General features: G+C 50.8%; 1 protein-coding gene across 1 annotated transcript in view; it reads left to right on the top strand.

Moving 5' to 3' along the window:
• Nucleotides 1-20,257, top strand: part of prkag3a (protein kinase, AMP-activated, gamma 3a non-catalytic subunit) — a 36,936-nt gene continuing 16,679 nt past the window's right edge. The window contains exons 1-7 of the mRNA XM_078404361.1: nt 1-122; nt 3,358-3,409; nt 6,880-6,986; nt 7,820-7,901; nt 9,085-9,143; nt 15,562-15,607; nt 17,552-17,606. Of these exons, the coding sequence (XP_078260487.1) occupies nt 90-122; nt 3,358-3,409; nt 6,880-6,986; nt 7,820-7,901; nt 9,085-9,143; nt 15,562-15,607; nt 17,552-17,606 (434 nt within the window). The 5' untranslated portion in view covers nt 1-89. The remainder of the gene's footprint in view (nt 123-3,357; nt 3,410-6,879; nt 6,987-7,819; nt 7,902-9,084; nt 9,144-15,561; nt 15,608-17,551; nt 17,607-20,257) is intronic.

Below are 20,257 nucleotides of genomic sequence, written 5' to 3'. Positions count from 1 at the left end.
TGCATTCCTCTCCAAGAATGGGAGAGTGGCAGCGTGTGGTGTGTGCGTGTGTGCTTTAAACTATCTCTGCCGTGCCAGCCACAAACAGAATGCAAGAAACTGGAGAGGAGCCAGCAGAACAGGTACAGGTAATGTGCGCGGAGAGACCGTGCCAACAGTGTCTCCTTCACCCCCTGCTCGACAAGCATGTTCTTTTTGCCTCCCTTGCTTGTCCGAGACTCTCCCCCCTCTCTCTCTCCCCCCTCCCTCCCCCCTTTCTCTCCCCCTCCTCTCTCCCCCCTCTCTCTCTCTCCCCTCCCCCCCTCTCTCCACCCCCTCTCTCCCCCCTCTCTCTCTCTCCCCCTCTCTCTCTCCCCCCTCTCTCTCCCCCCCCTCTCTCTCCCCCCCTCTCTCTCCCCCCCCTCTCTCCCCTCCCCATCTCTCTCCCCCCCCCTCCCCTCTCCACCCTCTCTCTCCCCTCTCTTTCTCCCCCTCTCTTTCTCCCCCTCTCTTTCTCCCCCTCTCTCCCCCTCTCTCTCCCCCTTCTTTCTCTCTCCCCCCTCTCTCCCCCACGCACTCTCCCTCCTCTCTCTCTCCCCCTCTCTCTCCCCCTCTCTCTCTCTCCCCCACTCTCTCCCCCTCTCTCTCCCCCCCCTTCTCTCCCCCTCTCTCTCCCCCTCCCTCACTCTCCCCCTCTCTCTCTCCCCTTCTCTCCCCTCTCTCTCCCCCTCTCTCTCCCCCTCTTTCTCTCCCCCTCTTTCTCTCTCCCTCCCTCGCTCTCTCCCACTCTTTCTCCCCCTCTTTCTACCCCTCTCTCTCCCCCCCTCTCTCCCCCCCTCTCTCCACCCCTCTCTCCACCCCTCTCTCTCCCCCTCTCTCTCCCACTCTCTCTCCCACTCTCTCTCCCCCCTCTCTCTCCCTCTCTCTCCCCCTTCTTTCTCTCTCCCCCCACTCCAGCACTCTCTCATTCCGCACCTGTCTCTGTTCTTCACTCTCCCGTTCATTTTTTTTCTCTATCACCGCATCGTTTGCTGGCTCTCTCCCCCTCCTCTGCTTGTGCTCCCCCCCCCTCTGTCTCCCCCCCCTTCTTTCTCCCCCCCCCCCCCTGCCCCCTCCTCTGCCCCTCACGCTCTCGATGGCATGTAGTTTGCGGTCGAACCGCGTGTGATTTTCCACGAATGTACATTGCAAAAAGTAGAAACTTAGTGCCGAGAACCATATTCTCCACTCTGTACCTTCCTCTCTGCTTTACCCATTTCACTAAGACCCCTGTCTGATTCACCTCGACCCCATTAATTAGCAGGGGTTATGGGGTGAAGGCAGGAGAATGAGGTTTCCACTGGTGCGAGAGTGTAGGACCAGAGGTCACAGCCTCAGAATAAAAGGACGTTCCTTTAGAAAAGAGATGAGGAGGAATTTCTTTAGTCAGAGGGCGGTGAATCCACCGTTCAATCATGGCTGATCTCTCTCTCTCTCTCAACCCCATTCTCCTGCCTTCTCCCCATAACCCCTTATCGAAACGTATAAGATTATTAAGGGATTGGACACGTTAGAGGCAGGAAACATGTTCCCAATGTTGGGGGAGACCAGAACAAGGGGCCACAGTTTAAGAATAAGGGGTAGGCCATTTAGAACTGAGATGAGGAAAAACATTTTCAGTCAGAGAGTTGTGAATCTGTGGAATTCTCTGCCTCAGAAGGCAGTGGAGGCCAATTCTCTGAATGCATTCAAGAGTGAGCTAGATAGAGCTCTTAAGGATAGCGGAGTCAGGGGGTATGAGGAGAAGGCAGGAACGGGGTACTGATTGAGAATGATCAGCCATGATCACATTGAATGGCGGTGCTGGCTCGAAGGGCCGAATGGCCTCCTCCAGCACCTATTGTCTATTGTCTATTGACTAAAAGGACGTTCCTTTAGAAAAGAGATGAGGAGGAATTTCTTTAGTCAGAGGGCAGTGAAACTGTAGAACTCATTGCCACAGACGGCTGTGGAAGCCAAGTCAATAGGTATTTTTAAGAAGGAGATTGACAGATTCTTGATTTGTACGGGTGTCAGGGGTTACGGGGAGAAGGCAGGAGAATGGGGTTTAGGAGGGAGAGATAGATCAGCCATGATTGAAGGGTGGAGTAGACTTGATGGGCCGAATGGCCCAATTTTGTTTCCGTCACTTATCACCTTATGACCATTGCTGACATTGGACTTTGTCTGTGGCACTGCTAAGCTACAGAACTGAGAACTACATTCTGCACTCTGTATCTTCATGTTCGTAAGTGATAGGAGCAGAATTAGGCCCTTCGGCCCATCATGTGCACTCCGCCATTCAATCACTTATCTCTCCCATCGTTTAAGAAACAGTTGGACAGGTACATGGATAGGACAGGTTTGGAGGGATATGGACCAAGCGCACGCAAGTGGGACTAGGGTAGCTGGGACATTGTTGGCCGGTGTGGGCGAGTTGGGCCGAAGGGCCTGTTTCCAAACTGTGTCACTCTATGACTCTATGACTATCCTACACACGATTGGATAGAGTGGATGTGGAGAGGAAGCTTCCGCTGGTGGGAGAGTCTAGGACTAGCGGTCACAGCCTCAGAATTAAAGGACGTTTCTTCAGGAAGGAGATGAGGAGGAATTTTTTCAGTCAGAGGGTGGTGAATCCGTGGAATTCTTTGCCACAAAAGGCCGCGGAGGTCAAGACAATGGGTATTTTTGAGGCTGAGATGGACAGATTCCTATCACTTACTGTATGACCGTATGCTATTGAGGGCGTGCAGCGTAGGTTCATGAGGTTAATTCCCGGAATGGCGGGACTGTCATATGTTGAAAGACTGGAGCGACTAGGCTTGTATACACTGGAATTTAGAAGGATGAGAGGAGATCTTATCGAAACGTATAAGATTATTAAGGGGTTGGACACGTTAGAGGCAGGAAACATGTTCCCAATGTTGGGGGAGTCCAGAACAAGGGGCCACAGTTTAAGAATAAGGGGTAGGCCATTTAGAACGGAGATGAGGAAAAACTTTTTCAGTCAGAGAGTTGTGAATCTGTGGAATTCTCTGCCTCAGAAGGCAGTGGAGGCCAATTCTCTGAATGCATTCAAGAGAGAACTGGGTAGAGCTCTTAATGATAGCGGAGTCAGGGGGGTATGGGGAGAAGGCAGGAACGGGGTACTGATTGAGAATGATCTGCCATGATCACATTGAATGGTGGTGCGTACAGGCTCGAAGGGCCGAATGGCCTTCTCCTGCACCTATTGTTTATTGACAATGAAACTAAGCCAATTAACCTACAAACCTGTACGTCTTTGGAGTTGCATGCTGGTTGGTGCTTTTCATTTGTGAAACAGTTTGGATAATAACGCCAGCCCTCACTGTTATTTAGTTTGCAGATCAGAAGTTTGACCTGGGTGAGAAGGTCCTGCCTGATAATATTGGTGAGTAGCTCAGTTTAAAAATCAGAGTCTATCAGTGTTACCACGGTGGCGCAGCGGTAGAGTTGCTGCCTTACAGCGAATGCAGCGCCGGAGACTCAGGTTCGACCCTGACTACGGGCGCCGTCTGTACGGAGTTTGTACGTTCTCCCCGTGACCTGTGTGGGTTTTCTCTGAGATCTTCGGTTTCCTCCCACACTCCAAAGACGTACAGGTATGTAGGATAATTGACTGGGCAAATGTAAAAATTGTCCCTAGTGTGTGTAGGATAGTGTTAATGTGCGGGGATCGCTGGGCGGCGCGGACCTGGTGGGCCGAAGGGCCTGTTTCCGCGCTGTATCTCTAAATCTAAAATCTGAAAATCTACCAACTATGGTAAGGATAGATGCAAAATGCTGGAGTAACTCAGCGGGCCAGGTAGCATCTGTGGAGAAAAGGGATAGGAATAGGTGACGATTTGGGTCGAGAGTTTGTGGCCCGAAGAAGGGTCTCGACCCAAAACGTCACTTATTCCTTTCCTCCACAGATGCCGCCTGTCCCGCTGAGTTACTCCGACATTTTGTGCACATCTTCAGTGTAAACCAGCATCTGCAGTTCCTTCTGACAAACTCTGGTAAGGTATGCATTCATCGGCCGAGACAGTGAGTGTTAGAGTCATGAAGTCATAACAAGGAACTGCAGAAGCTGGTTTACCAAAGAAAGGAACAAAATGCTGGAGTAATTCAGCGTGCCAGGCACCATCAGAGTCACAGCCTGACAATACAATACAATACAATACAATATATCTTTATTGTCATTGTACAGGGGTACAACGAGATTGGGAATGCGCCTCCCATACGATGCAATAATTTAATTAGCTAGTCAGTATTGATTAAAACAACCCAATGAAACAAATTAGAACAGTTTTAAGACAGAATAAAGTGCAAGTAGATCTGTGCCGGTTCACTGTGCGATGTGACCATCTGGCTCAGCAGGACCGGTTCATAGCAGCTATGGCCCTGGGGATGAAGCTGTTCCTGAGTCTGGAGGTGCGGGCGTAGAAGGCCTTGTATCGTCTGCCCGATGGTAGGAGTTCGAACAGTCTGTTGCAGGGGTGTGAAGAGTCTTTGTGGATGCTGGTGGCTTTTCTGAGGCATCGTGTGTTGTAGATGCCCTCCAAGGCTGGTAGCTGTGTTCCGATGGTCCTCTGAACTCTATGGACTACCCGCTGAAGAGCTCTCCTCTCTGCCTTACTGAGTTACTCCAGCATTTTGTGTCTTTCTTGAAGTCACCAAGTCGTGTTGCATTTTTATAAAGTTTTGGTTCGGCTGCATTTGGAGTATTGCATGCAGTTTAATTTAGTTTAGTTTCGAGATACAGCGCGGAAACAGGCCCTTCGGCCCACCGGGTCCGCGCCGCCCAGCGATCCCCGCACATTAACACTATCCTACACCCACTAGGGACAATATTTGCATTTTCCCAGCCAATTAACCTACAAACCTGCACGTCTTTGGAGTGTGGGAGGAAACCGAAGATCTCGGAAAAAACCCACGCAGGTCACGGGGAGAACGTACAAACTCCGTACAGACGGCGCCCGTAGTCGGGATCGAACCGGTATCTCCGGCGCTGCATTCGCTGTAAGGCGGCAACTCTACCGCTGCGCCACCGTGCAGCCCAGTTCTGGTCGCCCCATGACAGGATGGTAACTCAACCATCCTACCTCGACCAGAGAGCGGTCCTGAACTGCTACCTACCTCATTGGTGACCCTCGGACTATCCTTGATTGGGCTTTGCTGGCTTTACCTTGCACAGGACGTTATTCCCTTATCATGTATCTGTACACTGTTAATGGCTCGATGGTAATCGTTGTGTTGTCTTTCCGCTGACTGGTTAGCACGCAACAAAAGCTTTTCACTGTACCTCGGTACACGTGACAATAAACTAGACTGAGGATGTGGTTGCTTTGGAGATGGTTGACCAGGATGTGTAGGAAGGAAATGCAGATGTTGGTTTAAATCAAAGGTAGACACAAAATGCTGGAGTGGCTCATACTTTACCTATTTTCTATGTTTCTATGTGTGGGGTAACTGGTTTTACACATAGGGTGCCTGGTATGCCCTGCCAGAGGTAGTTAGATACAATTGAGTATAGAAGTTGGGAGGTGGTGTTGCTGTTGTATAAGATGTTGGTGAGGCCGCATTTAGAGTACTGTATTGTGTTCAGTTTTTGGGCACCATGTTAGAGGAAAGATGTTGTTGTCAAGCTGGAAAGAGTTCAGAGAGGATTAAGGAGGATGTTGCCAGGACTCGGGGGGCCTGAGCTACAGGGAGAGGTTGAGCACTCTAGGGCTCTATTCTTTGAAGTGCGAGGATGAGGGGTGATCTTATATACAAAGTCATGAGAGGAATAGATCGGGTAGACGCCCAATCACTTGCCCAGAGTAGGGGAATCGAGAACCAGAGGACATAAGTTTAAGGTGAGGGGGGGGGGGAAATGTGATAGGAACCTGAGGGGTGACTTTTTCACACAAAGGGTGGTGGGTGTGTGGAACGAGCTTCCAGACGAGGTAGTTGAGGCAGGGACCATCCCAATGTTTAAGAAACATTTCGACAGGTACATGGATAGGACAGGTTTAGGGGGATATGGGACATGTTGGCCGGTGTGGGCAAGTTGGGCCGAAGGGCCTGTTTCCATTCTGTAGGAACTCTATAACTCTATGCCAGGGTACCAGAATATCCAGTGGTGTTACAGTATTGTAGCTTTAGTTCCAGGGGAAAAATGCTATGTTCTCAATGAAGGTATCACAAAATGCTGGTGTAACTCAGCGGGTCAGGCAGCATCTCAGGAGAGAAGGAATGGGTGACGTTTCGGGTCGAGACCCTTCTTCGGACTGATGTCAGGGGGGGCGGGACAAAGAAAGGGTATAGGTGGAGACAGGAAGACAGTGAGAGAACTGGGAAGGGGAGGGGGGGTGGGGGGGAGAGAGAGGGACAGAGGAACTATCTAAAGTTAGAGAAGTCAATGTTCATACCGCTGGGCTGCAAGCTTCCCAGGCGAAATATGAGGTGCTGTTCCTCCAATTTGGCACTGGAGGAGGCCCAGGACAGGAAGGTCAGACTGGGAGTGGGAGGGGGAGTTGAAGCGCTCAGCCACCGGGAGATCAGGTTGGTCAAGGCGGACTGAGCGAAGGTGTTGAGGGAAGCGATCGCCGAGCCTGCGCTTGGCAATGAGGTAGGTTGGAAGGACGGGACCTCTCGACCCTAATTAATGGGCGGACCATTCAGTAATCCGTTTAACAGTAGGGAAGAGGCTGTTCCTCCCTCAATCTCAAAAGTTCAACAGACCAGAGAACATTAATAAACCTACCTTCCAAACACACCCAAAAATAATAATAAACAAAGATCAACAAGACGGACAGACTGTGGGCAAGGCTGCCATCGCGGCGCCACCCGGTGGAAGCTGTGCGGATCTGACTGCGTTTCTGTCGCCCACAGGGCTGGAACCGGATGCTGACATCTACTTGAACTTCATGAAGGCACATCAGTGCTACGATGCCATCCCGACCAGCTCAAAACTTGTCGTGTTCGACACCACTTTGCAGGTGAGAGAGATGGATGGGGCAGAGAGCGTCACCTCTGGGCACCTCAACAAAGGGGCAGGTTAGGCACGGTGGCGCGGCGGTAGAGCTGCTGCCTCACGGCGCCAGAGACCCGGGTTCCATCCCGACTACGGCCGCTGTCTGTGCGGAGTTTGCACGTTCTCCCCGTGACCTTTGAAAGTCATTGAAAGTAGGCATGCAGGTGCAGCAGGCAGTGAAGAAAGCGAATGGTATGTTGGCATTCACAGCGAGGGGATTTGAGTACAGGAGCAGGGAGGTTCTGCTGCAGTTGTACAGGGCATTGGTGAGACCACACCTGGAGTATTGCATACAGTGTTGGTCTCCTAATCTGAGGAAAGACATTCTTGCCATAGAGGGAGTACAGAGAAGGTTCACCAGATTGATTCCTGGGATGGCAGGACTTTCATATGAAGAAAGACTGGATAGACTCGGCTTGTACTCGCTGGAATTTAGAAGATTGAGGGGGGATCTTATAGATTGTTAAGGGGTTGGACAGGCTAGATGCAGGAAGATTGTTCCCGATGTTGGGGAAGTTCAGAACAAGGGGTCACAGTTTAAGGATAAGGGGGAAGTCTTTTAGGACAATAGACAATGGGTGCAGGAGTAGGCCATTCGGCCCTTCGAGCCAGCACCGCCATTCAATGTGATCATGGCTGATCGTTCTCAATCAGTACCCCGTTCCTGCCTTCTCCCCATACCCCCTGACTCCGCTATCCTTAAGAGCTCTATCTAGCTCTCACTTGAATGTATTCAGAGAATTGGCACAACCTCTCGGGATGGGAAAGCTGGCGTTGATGGTGTGGTCTTGTACGCAGGTGAAGAAGGCCTTCCTAGCGATGGTGGCTAACGGAGTGCGTGCTGCCCCTCTGTGGAACAGCAAGGAGCAGTGCTTTGTAGGTGAGTCACAACTCCCAGTTCACAGGTTCTCGGAGCATGATCAGGCCCATCAAGTCCGGACAAGTTGGATGCAGGGAAAATGTTCCCAATGTTGGGGGAAAGTCCAGAACCAAGGGGCCACACACAGTCTACGAATAAAGGGGAGGCCATTTAAAACTGAGGTGAGAAAAAAACGTTTTCACCTGGGGTGTTGTGAATTTGTGGAATTCTCTGCCACAGAGGGCAGTGGAGGCCGATTACACTGGATGAATTTAAAAGGGAGTTTGATAGAGCTCTAGGGGCTAGCGGAATCAAGGGATATGGGCAGAAGGCAGGCACAGGTTACTGATTGTGGATGATCAGCCATGATCAGTCATGAATGGCGGTGCAGGCTCGAAGGGCCGAATGGCCTCCTCCTGCACCTATTTTCTATGTTTCTATGTAAGGCCACTCTGCCATTCAATCGTGGCTGACCTATCTCTCCCTCCCAACCCCATTCTGCTGAGGTGTGCAAGGACACACTAGTGACCCAGACCGTGTGATGAGTGAGTGTGTGAGCACATGAGTGTGCGACTCTGTGTTGCATTTTGACGATTCATTTTGGTCCGGATTAATTGGGCCCCAACACATTGGCTGTGAGAGAAGGGGAGAAGGGGAGAGGTGGAAGGGGAGGTGAGAAGGAAAAGGGGAACGGCATATGTGATAGGAGCAGAATTAGGCCACTCGGCCCATCAGGTCTACTCTGCCATTCAATCATGGCTGATCAGCCATGACCACATTGAATGGCGGTGCTGGCTCGAAGGGCCGAATGGCCTCCTCCTGCACCTATTGTCTATTGTCCATTGCCTATTTCTCCCTGCCAACATTCTCCTGCCTTTTCCCCGTACTAAACAAGAATCTATCTATCTCTGCCTTAAAAACATCCATTGACTTGTGGCCTCCACAGCCTTCTGCGGCAATGAATTCCACAGATTCACCGCCCTCTGACTAAAGAAATTCCTCCTCATCTCCATTCTAAAGGGACGTCCTTTAATTCTGAGGCTGTGACCTCTGGTCCTAGACTCTCCCTCTAGTGGAAACATCCTCTCCACATCCACTCTGTCCAGGCCTTGTAAGTGTTGGAAAGGGACAGGGATGGTTCGGTCTAGTTTATTGTCACGTCTACAGTGCTCTCTCTGTAACTGTTCCTCTCTCTGCCCCTCAGGCATGCTGACGATAACTGACTTCATCAACATCCTACACAAATACTACACGTCTCCAATGGTAAGAAGCAGTTAGGGTTGCCAACTGTCCCGTATTAGCCGGGACATCCCGTATATTGGGATAAATTGGTTTGTCCCGTATGGGACCGCCCTTGTCCCGCTTTAGGCCCGGGGAACACTGTAGGCCCAGACAGTGAAGGCCCGGACACTGTAGGCCCAGACACTGTAGGCCCGGACACTGTGGGTCCGGACACTGTAGGCCCGGACGGTGTAGGCCCGGACGGTGTAGGCCCGGACGGTGTAGGCCCGGACACTGTAGGCCCAGACACTGTAGGCCCGGACACTGTAGGCACGGACAGTGTAGGCCCGGAAAGTGTAGGCCGGAGGCCCAGGCGCTGCCTAACGGAGGTTGCATAGCAACCCGCCTCCCGGCCCGGGCGGCCATCGTTGGTGGAGCGGGAGCACGTGGCCGCTGGCTGGGTGAGGTCACGTGGGGCGCGGGGCGGGGCGGTGATGTCACCTTGTCCCTTATTTGGGAGTGCGATAGTTGGCAACCCTAGAAGCAGTGGGTGGCACATCTTGCTTGGCCAGGCCCAGCTCAATCTGCCTGTGATCCAGGACCACAGGGGCTCTGTAAAAACATGAGACTTTACTTTAGAGGCACAGAGTGGAAACAGGCCCTTCGGCCCACCGAGTCCTCGCCGACCCGATTAGTACGGGTGTCAGGGGTTATGGGGAGAAGGCAGGAGAATGGGGTTTGGGGGGAGAGATAGATCAGCCGCGATTGAAGGGCGGAGTAGACTTGATGGGCCGAATGGCCTAATTCTGCCCCTATCACATAAGATCTTATGACCAGCGATCACCCCGTCTACCCAATACTATCCCACACACTGGGGACAATTTACAATTTTTACCGAAACCAATTAACCTACACAACTGTACGTCTTTGGAATGTGGGAGGGAACCAGAGCGATGTATTCACGAGAGAGTTAGATTTAGCTCCTAGGGCTAATGGAATCAAGGGGTACGGGGAGAAAGCAGGAGCGGGGTACTGATTGAGAATGATCAGCCATGATCACATTGAATGGCGGTGCTGACTCGAAGGGCCGAATGGCCTACTCCTGCACCTATTTACTATGTTTAGTTTAGTTTCGAGATACAGCGCGGAAACAGGCCCTTTTCGGCCCACCGGGTCCGCGCCGCCCAGCGATCCCGCACACTAACACTATCCTACACACACTAGGGACAATTTTTACATTTGCCCAGCCAATTAACCTGCAAACCTGGAGTGTGGGAAGAAACGGAAGATCTCGAGGAAAACCCACGCAGGACACGGGGAGAACGTACAAACTCCGTACAGACGGCGCCCATAGTCGGGATCGAACCCGGGTCTCCGGCGCTGCATTCGCTGTAAGGCAGCAACTCTACCGCTGCGCCACCGTGCCTCTGCTAAACTGACTCTCAAATAGACTGTTGAGGGGCTCTTAACAACAACATTTGCGTTTTATCCAACACTGTTAACATGATAGAACATCTGAAGGACGGCACGGTGACGCAGCGGTAGGGTTGCCGCCTCACAGCGCCAGAGACCCCGGTTCGATCCCGACTTCGGGTGCTGTCTGTACGGAGTTTGCACGTTCTCCCCGTGACCTGCGTGGTTTTCTCCAGGTGCTCCGGTTTCCTCCCACACTCGAAAGACATACAGGTTTGTAGGTTAATTGGCTTAACATAGAAAATAGGTGCAGGAGGAGGCCATTTGGCCCTTCGAGCCAGCACTGCAATTCATTGTAGTGTAAGAAAATAACTGCAGATGCTGGTACAAATCGAAGGTATTTATTTCACAAAATGCTGGAGTAACTCAGCGGGTCAGGCAGCATCTCAGGAGAGAAGGAATGGGTCACGTTTCGGGTCGAGACCCTTCTTCAGACTGCAATTCTTTGTGATCATGGCTGATCATCCACAATCAGTAACCCGTGCCTGCCTTCTCCCCATACCCCTTGATTCCACTAGCCCCTAGAGCTCTACCTAACTCTCTTTTAAATTCATCCAGTGAATTGGCCTCCACTGCCCTCTGTGGCAGAGTATTCCACAAATTCACAACTCTCTGGGTGAAAAAGTTTTTTCTCACCTCAGTTTTAAATGGCCTCCCCATTTTTCTCAGACTGTGTGGCCCCTGGTTCTGGACTCCCCCAACATTGGGAACATTTTTTTCCTGCATCCAGCTTGTCAAGTCCTTTTTCTCCGGGTGCTCCGGTTTCCTCTTATACTCCAAAGACGTTTGAGTTTGTAGGTTAATTGGCTTCTGTGAATTGCCCCTAGTGTGTTGGGAGTGGTAGTGAAGGTGGAATAAGATGGAACCAGTGTGGATGGATGATCGATGGTCAGCCTGGACACGGTGGGCCGAAGGGACTGTTTCCATGCTGTATCTCCAAATGTGTTGAAAGACTGGAGCGACTGGGCTTGTATACACTGGAATTTAGAAGGATGAGAGGAGATCTTATCGAAACGTATAAGATTATTAAGGGGTTGGACATGTTAGAGGCAGGAAACATGTTCCCAATGTTGGGGGAGTCCAGAACAAGGGGCCACAGTTTAAGAATAAGGGGTAGGCCATTTAGAACTGAGATGAGGAAAAACTTTTTCAGTCAGAGAGTTGTGAATCTGTGGAATTCTCTGCCTCAGAAGGCAGTGGAGGCCAATTCTCTGAATGCATTCAAGAGAGAGCTCGATAGAGCTCTTGAGGATAGCGGAGTCAGGGGGTATGGGGAGAAGGCAGGAACGGGGTACTGATTGAGAATGATCAGCCATGATCGCATTGAATGGTGGTGCTGGCTCGAAGGGCCGAATGGCCTCCTCCTGCACCTATTGTCTATTGTCTATTGTGAACGGGGTGATCGCCGGTCGGCTCGGCCGGCCGAATGGCCTGTTTCCACGCTGTATCATCAAAGTAGAAAGTCTGAAGGCTTCCTGGTGCTGTGAATGACAGCAACAGGTACTGGTATCCGATACCGAGTCAGCCTTCTCCAGCAGAGGGAGGGAGGGTCAGGTCAGGGCACACGATGACGTCTTCTTGAGTTTCAGAGCTCAGGGGAACTGAACGCTATAATTAAGGCAACCTAACACCAGCTAACGCAAACCGCATTCATAGGCCACTAAAGCTTCCACTGCCAAGTGAAACTCCAGTCCAAAATTTCCTTTGGCGCAGTGGTGGAGTTGCCGCCTTACAGCGAATGCAGCGCCGGAGACCCGGGTTCCATCCCGACTACGGGCGCCGTCTGTACGGAGTTTGTACGTTCTCCCCGTGACCTGCGTGGGTTTTCTCCGAGATCTTCGGTTTCCTCCCACACTCCAAAGACGCACAGGTTTGTAGGTTAAGTGGCTTGGTACAAATGTAAAATTGTCCCTAGTGTGTGTAGGATAGTGTTAGTGTGCGGGGATCGCTGGTCGATGCAGTCTCATAGAAACATAGAAAATAGGTGCAGGAGGAGGCCATTCTGCCCTTCGAGCCAGCACCGCCATTCAATGTGATCATGGCTGATCATTCACAATCAGTACCCCGTTCCTGCCTTCTCCCCGTACCCCCTGACTCTGCTATCCTTAAGAGCTCTAACTAGCTCTCTCTTGAATGCATTCAGAGAACTGGCCTCCACTGCCTTCTGAGGCAGAGAATTCCACAGATTCACAACTCTCTGACTGAAAAAGTTTTTCCTCATCTCAGTTCTAAATGGCCTACCCCTTATTCTTAAACTGTGGCCCCTTGTTCTGGACTCCCCCAACATTGGGAACATGTTTCCTGCCTCTAAAGTGTCCAACCCCTTAATAATCTTATACGTTTCGATAAGATCTCCTCTCATCCTTCTAAATTCCAGTGTATACAAGCCTAGTCGCTCCAGTCTTTCAACATGTGACAGTCCCGCCATTCCGGGAATTAACCTAGTAAACCTATGCTGCACGCCCTCAATAGATCTTTGGTTTCCTCCCACACTCCAAAGACGTACAGGTTTGTAGGTTAAGTGGCTTGGTGAAAATGTAAAATCGTCCCAAGTGTGTGTAGGATAGTGTTAATGTGCGGGGATCGCTGGTCGATGCGGTCTCATAGAAACATAGACAATAGGTGCAGGAGGAGGCCATTCGGCCCTTCGTGCCAGCACCGCCATTCATTGTGATCGTGGCTGATCATCCACAATCAGTAACTTTTATAACTCCAGGAACTCAATTTAATTAAACGGGAAATTATAGACCAGTTAGTAACGGGAAATTATAGACCAGTTAGTAACGGGTAATTATAGACCAGTTCTTTGAGGATGTAACTAGGAAAATTGACAGGGGAGAGTCAGTGGATGTGGTGTACCTCGACTTTCAGAAAGCCTTCAACAAGGTCCCACAAAGGAGATTGGTGGGCAAAATTAGAGCACATGGTATTGGAGGTAGGGTACTGACATGGATAGAAAGTTGGTTGACAGACAGAAAGCAAAGAGTGGGGATAAATGGGTCCCTTTCAGAATGGCAGGCAATAACTAGTGGGGTACCGCAAGGCTCGGTGTTGGGACCGCAGCTATTTACAATATACATCAATGACTTGGATGAAGGGATTAAAAGTACCATTAGAAAATTTGCCGATGATACAAAGCTAGGTGGCAGTGTGAACTGTGAGGAAGATGCTATGAGGTTGCAGGGTGACTTGGACAGGTTGTGTGAGTGGGCGGATGCATGGCAGATGCAGTTTAATGTAGATAAGTGTGAGGTTATCCCCTTTGGTGGTAAGAATAGGAAGGCAGATTATTATTTGAATGGTGTCAAGTTAGGAAAAGGGGACGTACAACGTGATCTGGGTGTCTTAGTGCATCAGTCACTGAAAGGAAGCATGCAGGTACAGCAGGCAGTGAAGAAAGCCAATGGAATGTTGGCCTTCATAACAAGAGGAGTTGAGTATAGGAGCAAAGAGGTCCTTCTGCAGTTGTACAGGGCCCTAGTGAGACCATACCTGGAGTACTGTGTGCAGTTTTGGTCTCCAAATTTGAGGAAGGATATTCTTGCTATTGAGAGCGTGCAGCGTAGGTTTACTAGGTTAATTCCCGGAATGGCGGGACTGTCATATGTTGAAAGACTGGAGCGACTGGGTTTGTATACACTGGAATTTAGAAGGATGAGAGGGGATCTTATCGAAACGTATAAAATTATTAAGGGGTGGGACACGTTAGAGGCAGGAAACATGTTCCCAATGTTGGGGGAGTCCAGAAGCAGGGGCCACAGTTTAAGAATAAGGGGTGGGCCATTTAGAACAGAGATGAGGAAAAACTTTTTTAGTCAGAGAGTTGTGAATCTGTGGAATTCTCTGCCTCAGAGGGCAGTGGAGGCCAATTCTCTGAATACATTCAAGAGAGAGCTAGATAGAGCTCTTAAGGATAGCAGAGTCAGGGGGTATGGGGAGAAGGCAGGAACGGGGTACTGATTGAGAATGATCAGCCATGATCACATTGAATGGCGGTGCTGGCTCGAAGGGCCGAATGGCCTTCTCCTGCACCTATTTTCTATTGTCTATAGTCCGAGGGTCTCCAATGAGGTAGATAATTTTTTTAGATTTAGATTTAGAGATACAGCGCGGAAACAGGCCCTTCGGCCCACCGGGTCCGCGCCGCCCAGCGATCCCCGCACATTAACACTATCCTACACACACTAGGGACAATTTTTACATTTGCCCAGCCAATTAACCAACATACCTGTACGTCTTTGGAGTGTGGGAGGAAACCGAAGATCTCGGAGAAAGCCCACGCAGGTCACGGGGAGAACGTACAAACTCCGTACAGACGGCGCCCGTAGTCAGGATCGAACCTGAGACTCCGGCGCTGCATTCGCTGTAAGGCAGCAACTCTACCGCTGCGCCACCGTGCAGTTCAGGACCTCTCTCTAGTTGGTGAGAGGAACGGTTCAGTTGCCTGATAACGGCCGGGAAGAAACTGCCCCTGAACCTGGAGGTGTGCGTTTTCACACTTCTGTACCTCTTGCCCGATGGGAGAGGGGAGAAGAGGGAGTGACCGGGGTGAGACTGGTCCTTGATTATGCTGCTGGCCTTGCCGAGGCAGCGTGAGGTGTAGATGGAGTTGGTGGAAGGGAGGTTGGTCTGTGCGATGGTCTGGGCTGCGTCCACAATTCGCTGCAATTTCTCCCAGTGAAGTCCAGTAAAGTCCAATTAAAGATAGTCCGAGAGTCTCCGATGTAGATGGAGGGTCAGGGCGCCTCTCCAGTGTAAACGTCCTGGGTGCGATGGTATCTCGGAGTGGCGGGTTTTCCTGCAGGAGGGTGGACATGAGCTGAGATACCCCCACTGTGAGTCTCTCCACCCTGCCCCTGCCCACTGATCATCCCAGGGGGCTGGCTCGCTGCCCCCCATCACTCCTGCTACTGAGAGTCTTGCTGGCAGAGCCTGGTATTTAAAAGTTGATCAGTGTTGGAAGTTGAAGTCGAGCTTTCTCTTTCAGGTGCAAATCTATCAACTGGAGGAACATAAGATTGAGACTTGGAGAGGTGAGGAGGTTCCAGCGGGGCTGATGAGAGAGAGAGAGAGAGAGAGAGAGAGAGTATGCGTGTGTGTATTTGTGCATGTGTGTGTGTGCGCATGCGCGTGTATGCGTGTGTGTGGGCATGTGTGTGTGTGTATATATGTGCGTGTGTGCGTGTGCGTGTATATATGTGCGTGTGTATATACGTGTGTGTATATATGTGCGTATGTGTATATATGTGCATGTGTGTGTATATATGTGCGTGTATATATGTGTGTATATATGTCCGCGTGTGGGCATGCGTGTGTGTGTATATATGTGCGTGTGTGTGTATATATGTTCGGGTGTGTGTATATATGTGCGTGTGTGTATATATGTGCGTGTGTGTGTATATATGTACATATGTGTCTGTGTATATATATGTGTGGGTGTGCGTGTGTATGCGTATTTGCGCGTGCGTTTGTGTGTTTGTGTGTGTGAGTGTGTATGTGTGTGCGTGCATGTGCATGCGTACATACATGCTAATCCTGGTCCATGCACGTGGCTGTACGTGTTAAGGCCCACGCGTGTGCTGCATCATGTTATAAGTGAGTGTCCACCTACGAGAGTGTGTGTATATGAGTCACTGTGAGTGTGTGTGAGTGTGTGTGTGCATACATGCAGATCCTGGTGTGAGCACATGGCGGCTGGGTGTGCAAGGACACACTAGTGTACCAGGCCGTGTGATGAGTGAGTGTGCGAGCACATGCGTTTGTGTGACTCTGTGTTGCACTTCGACGATTAATTTTGTAATTGGGCCCCAACACATTGAGGAGAGGTGGAAGGGAAGGCCAGAAGGAAAAGGGGAACGGGATAAGTGATAGGAGCAGAATTAGGCCACTCGGCCCATCAGGTCTACCCTGCCATTCAATCATGGCCGATCCCCATTCTCCGGCCTTCTCCCCATAACCCCTGACACCCGCACTAATCAAGAATCTATCTATCTCTGCCTTAAAAACATCCACTGGCTTGGCCTCCACAGCCTTCTGTGGCGAAGAATTCCACAGATTCACCGCCCTCTGACTGAAGAGATTCCCGTGTAGGGAGGAACTGCAGATGCTGGTTTAATTCAAAGGTCGACACAAAATTCTGGAGTAACTCAGCGGGACAGGCAGCATCTCTGGAGAGAAGGCATGGGTGACGTTTTGGGTCGAGACCCGATTCCTCTTTGTCTCCTTCCTTTAATTCTGAGGCTGTGACCTCTGATCCTAGACTCTCCCACCAGTGGAATCGTCCTCTCCACACCCACTCTATCCAGGCCTTTCACTATTCGGTAAGTTTCAATGATGTCCCCCCCCCTCATCCTTCTAAACTCCAGCGGGTACGGGCCAAGTGCCTGGGGTCAAACGCTGATCATATGTTAACACACTCATTCCTGGGATCGTTCTTGTAAACCTCCTCTGGACCCTCTCCAGAGCCAGCACGCCCTTCCTCAGATACGGGGCCCAAAATAGCTCACAGTATCGTGGGGCGGTGGGAGAGATGGCGAATGTCAAACTAGGGCAATCGTCTGTCGTTTAATCTCACTCGGGCCGCACGGTGGCGCAGCGGTAGTATTGCTGCCTCACAGCGCCAGAGACCCGGGTTCCATCCAGACCACAGGAGCCGTCTGTACGGAGTTTGTACGTTCTCCCCGTGACCTGCGTGGGTTTTCTCCGGGTGCTCCGGTTTCCTCCCACGCTCCAAAGACGTGTGGGTTTTGCAGGCTAATTGGCTTTGGTGACCTTGTAAATCGTCCCTGGCGTGCGTTGGATAGTGTTGGCGTGCGGGGATCGCTGGTCGGCGCGGACTCGGTGGGCCGAAGGGCCTGTTTTTCATCGCTGCATCTCGAAACTAAAACTCAACCATCGCCTTGAGAAGTCTTCATGAAAATTGCTTCTCAAATCTGACAAAACACGTTCATTAGTATGATTTCTTTTTTCGCCCCCAGAGAGTTATTTACAAGGTTCGTTGAAGAAATTGGTCAGTATCTCTCCAAACGACAGGTAAAATGATTATTCTGGTGTGAATGGGATTTTCAGTTTAGTTTGTTAGACAGAACAATATAGCACAGGAACAGGCCCTTCGGCCCAACAGCCTGTAATGGCAGCCCATAGATCAGAACAGAGCCAGGAGCAAGCCCTTCTGCCCAAGATCTGTGATTGGTAGCCCATAGATCAGAACAGAGCCAGGAGCAGGCCCTTCGGCCCAAGATCTGTGATGGTAACCCCTAGATCAGAACAGGGATGATACAAAAGTGAGTGGTTTTGCAGATAGTGAAGATGGCTGTGGACGATTGCAGCAGGACCTGGATCGATTGGCCAGGTGGCCAAGTCTAGTCAAGGTTATTTGTTACACACACATACACAATGTGCAGTGAAATAAAAGTGGCAAAGCCTGCGGATTGTGAAACAAATTGCAATTACAACGTAAAAATTAAAATTAATACAGAATTTCTTTTAGTTCCTGGGGTTATAATAGTTAACAGTCCTGATGGCCTGTGGGAAGAAACTCCGTCTCATCCTCTCTGTTTTCACAGCGTGACAGCGGAGGCGTTTGCCTGACCATAGCAGCTGGAACAGTCCGTTGCTTGGGTGGTAGGGGTCCCCCATAATGTTGCCGGCTCTGGATCTGCACCTCCTGATGTATAGGTCCTGCAGGGGGGCGAGTGTAGTTCCCATGGTGCGTTCAGCCGAACGCACTACTCTCTGCAGGGCCTTCCTGTCCTGGGCAGAGCTATTCCCAAACCAGACTGTGATGTTGCCGGACAGGATGCTCTCTACAGCCCCAGAGTAGAAGCACTGAAGGATCCTCAGAGACACTCTGAATTTCCTCAGCTGTCTGAGGTGGTAAAGGTGCTGCCTTGCCTTTTCACAGGTGTGCGTTTTCACACTTCTGTACCTCTTGCATGATGGGAGAGGGGAGAAGAGGGAGTGCCTTTATCTTGTATCGATACATCTGTACATCCTTCAAACTACCATTCATTGGATGTTATTGGAATTTATCTTGCACGAAACGATATCCCCTTTATAGACAATAGGTGCAGGAGGAGGCCATTCGGCCCTTCGAGCCAGCACCACCATTCAATGTGATCATGGCTGATCATTCTCAATCAGTACCCCGTTCCTGCCTTCTCCCCATACCCCCTGACTCCGCTATCCTTAAGAGCTCTATCCAGCTCTCTTTTGAATGCATTCAGAGAATTGGCCTCCACTGCCTTCTGAGGCAGAGAATTCCACAGATTCACAACTCTCTGACTGAAAAAGTTTTTCCTCATCTCAGTTCTAAATGGCCTACCCCTTATTCTTAAACTGTGTCCATATCTGTACACTGTGGACGGCCTGATTGTAATCGTGTGTTGTCTTTCTCGTTACATGTGACAATAGTCAGTAGTCAAGTTTATTGGCCACAAACACATAAATGTGCAGTGAAATGAAAGATTACCCACAGTCCAACAATAACAGCAATAAATATAAGCAATGACACACAATCACAAACCAACTGCACGGTGGCGCAGCGGTAGAGTTGCTGCCTTACAGTGAATGCAGCGCCGGAGACCCGGGTTCCATCCCGACTACGGGCGCTGTCTGTACGAAGTTTGTACGTTCTCCCCGTGACCTGCGTGGGCTTTCTCCGAGATCTTCGGTTTCCTCCCACACTCCAAAGACGCACAGGTATGCAGGTTAATTGGCTGGGCAAATGTAAAAATTGTCCCTAGTGTGTGTATGATAGTGTTAATGTGCGGGGATCGCTGGGCGGCGCGGACCCGGTGGGCCGAAGGGCCTGTTTCCGCGCTGTATCTCTAAATCTAAAAAATCTAAACACCAAACAAAAAGAAACATCCATCACAGTGAGTCTCCTCCAGTCACCTCCTCACTGTGATGGAAGGCCAGAATGTATTCTCTCTTCCCCTGCCATCTTCTCCCGCGGTCAGGCTGTTGAAGTTGCCGCGTTCCAGGCCGTGCCGGACGGTGAAAGGTCCACAGCGGGCCGACCCCAAGCCCCGCGACTCGGGGCGGGCGAAGACGCCGCCGCTGCACGTCGGGGCGGTCGGGGCTCCCGACATTGAAGCCCCCGCCGGGCAGAGAAAAATCCCGCGGGATGTTTCAGGCCGCGTCAGACGGTGAAAATTCCGCAGCGGGCCGACCCAAGCCCAACTAGCTCATGAGAAGACCACCCACTTGTCTGATAACAGCGTGAATGGCTTAGCTTAGTTTAGTTAATTGTCACGTGTGCTGAGGTACAGTGAAAAGCTTTTGTTGCGTGCAATCCAGTCAACGGAGAGACAATAAACGTTTACAACCGAGACATTTACAGTGTACAGATAAGGGAATGACGTTTAGTGCAAAGTAAAGCCAGCAAAGTCCGATCAAAGAAAGTCCGAGGGTCACCAATGAGGTAGATGGCAGCTCAGCACCGCTCTCTGGTTGTGGTAGGACGGTTCAGTTGCCCGATAACAGCCGGGAAGAATCTGGAGGTGTGCGTTTTCACACTTCTGTACCTTTTGCCCGATGGGAGAGGGGAGAAGAGGGAGTGGCCGGGGTGAGACTGGTCCTTGATTGTGCTGCTGGCCTTGCTGAGGCAGCGCGAGGTGTAGATGGAGTCAGTGGAAGGGAGGTTGGTCTGTGCGATGCGACCACAATTCGCAGCAAGTTCC

This window comes from Rhinoraja longicauda, chromosome 8 (genome assembly GCF_053455715.1).
Source record: "Rhinoraja longicauda isolate Sanriku21f chromosome 8, sRhiLon1.1, whole genome shotgun sequence".
In the NCBI taxonomy this organism is placed as follows: Eukaryota; Metazoa; Chordata; class Chondrichthyes; order Rajiformes; family Arhynchobatidae; genus Rhinoraja; species Rhinoraja longicauda.
The sequence above is the reverse complement of the archived record's forward strand: the minus strand, read 5'-3'. Positions and strand labels throughout refer to the sequence as shown.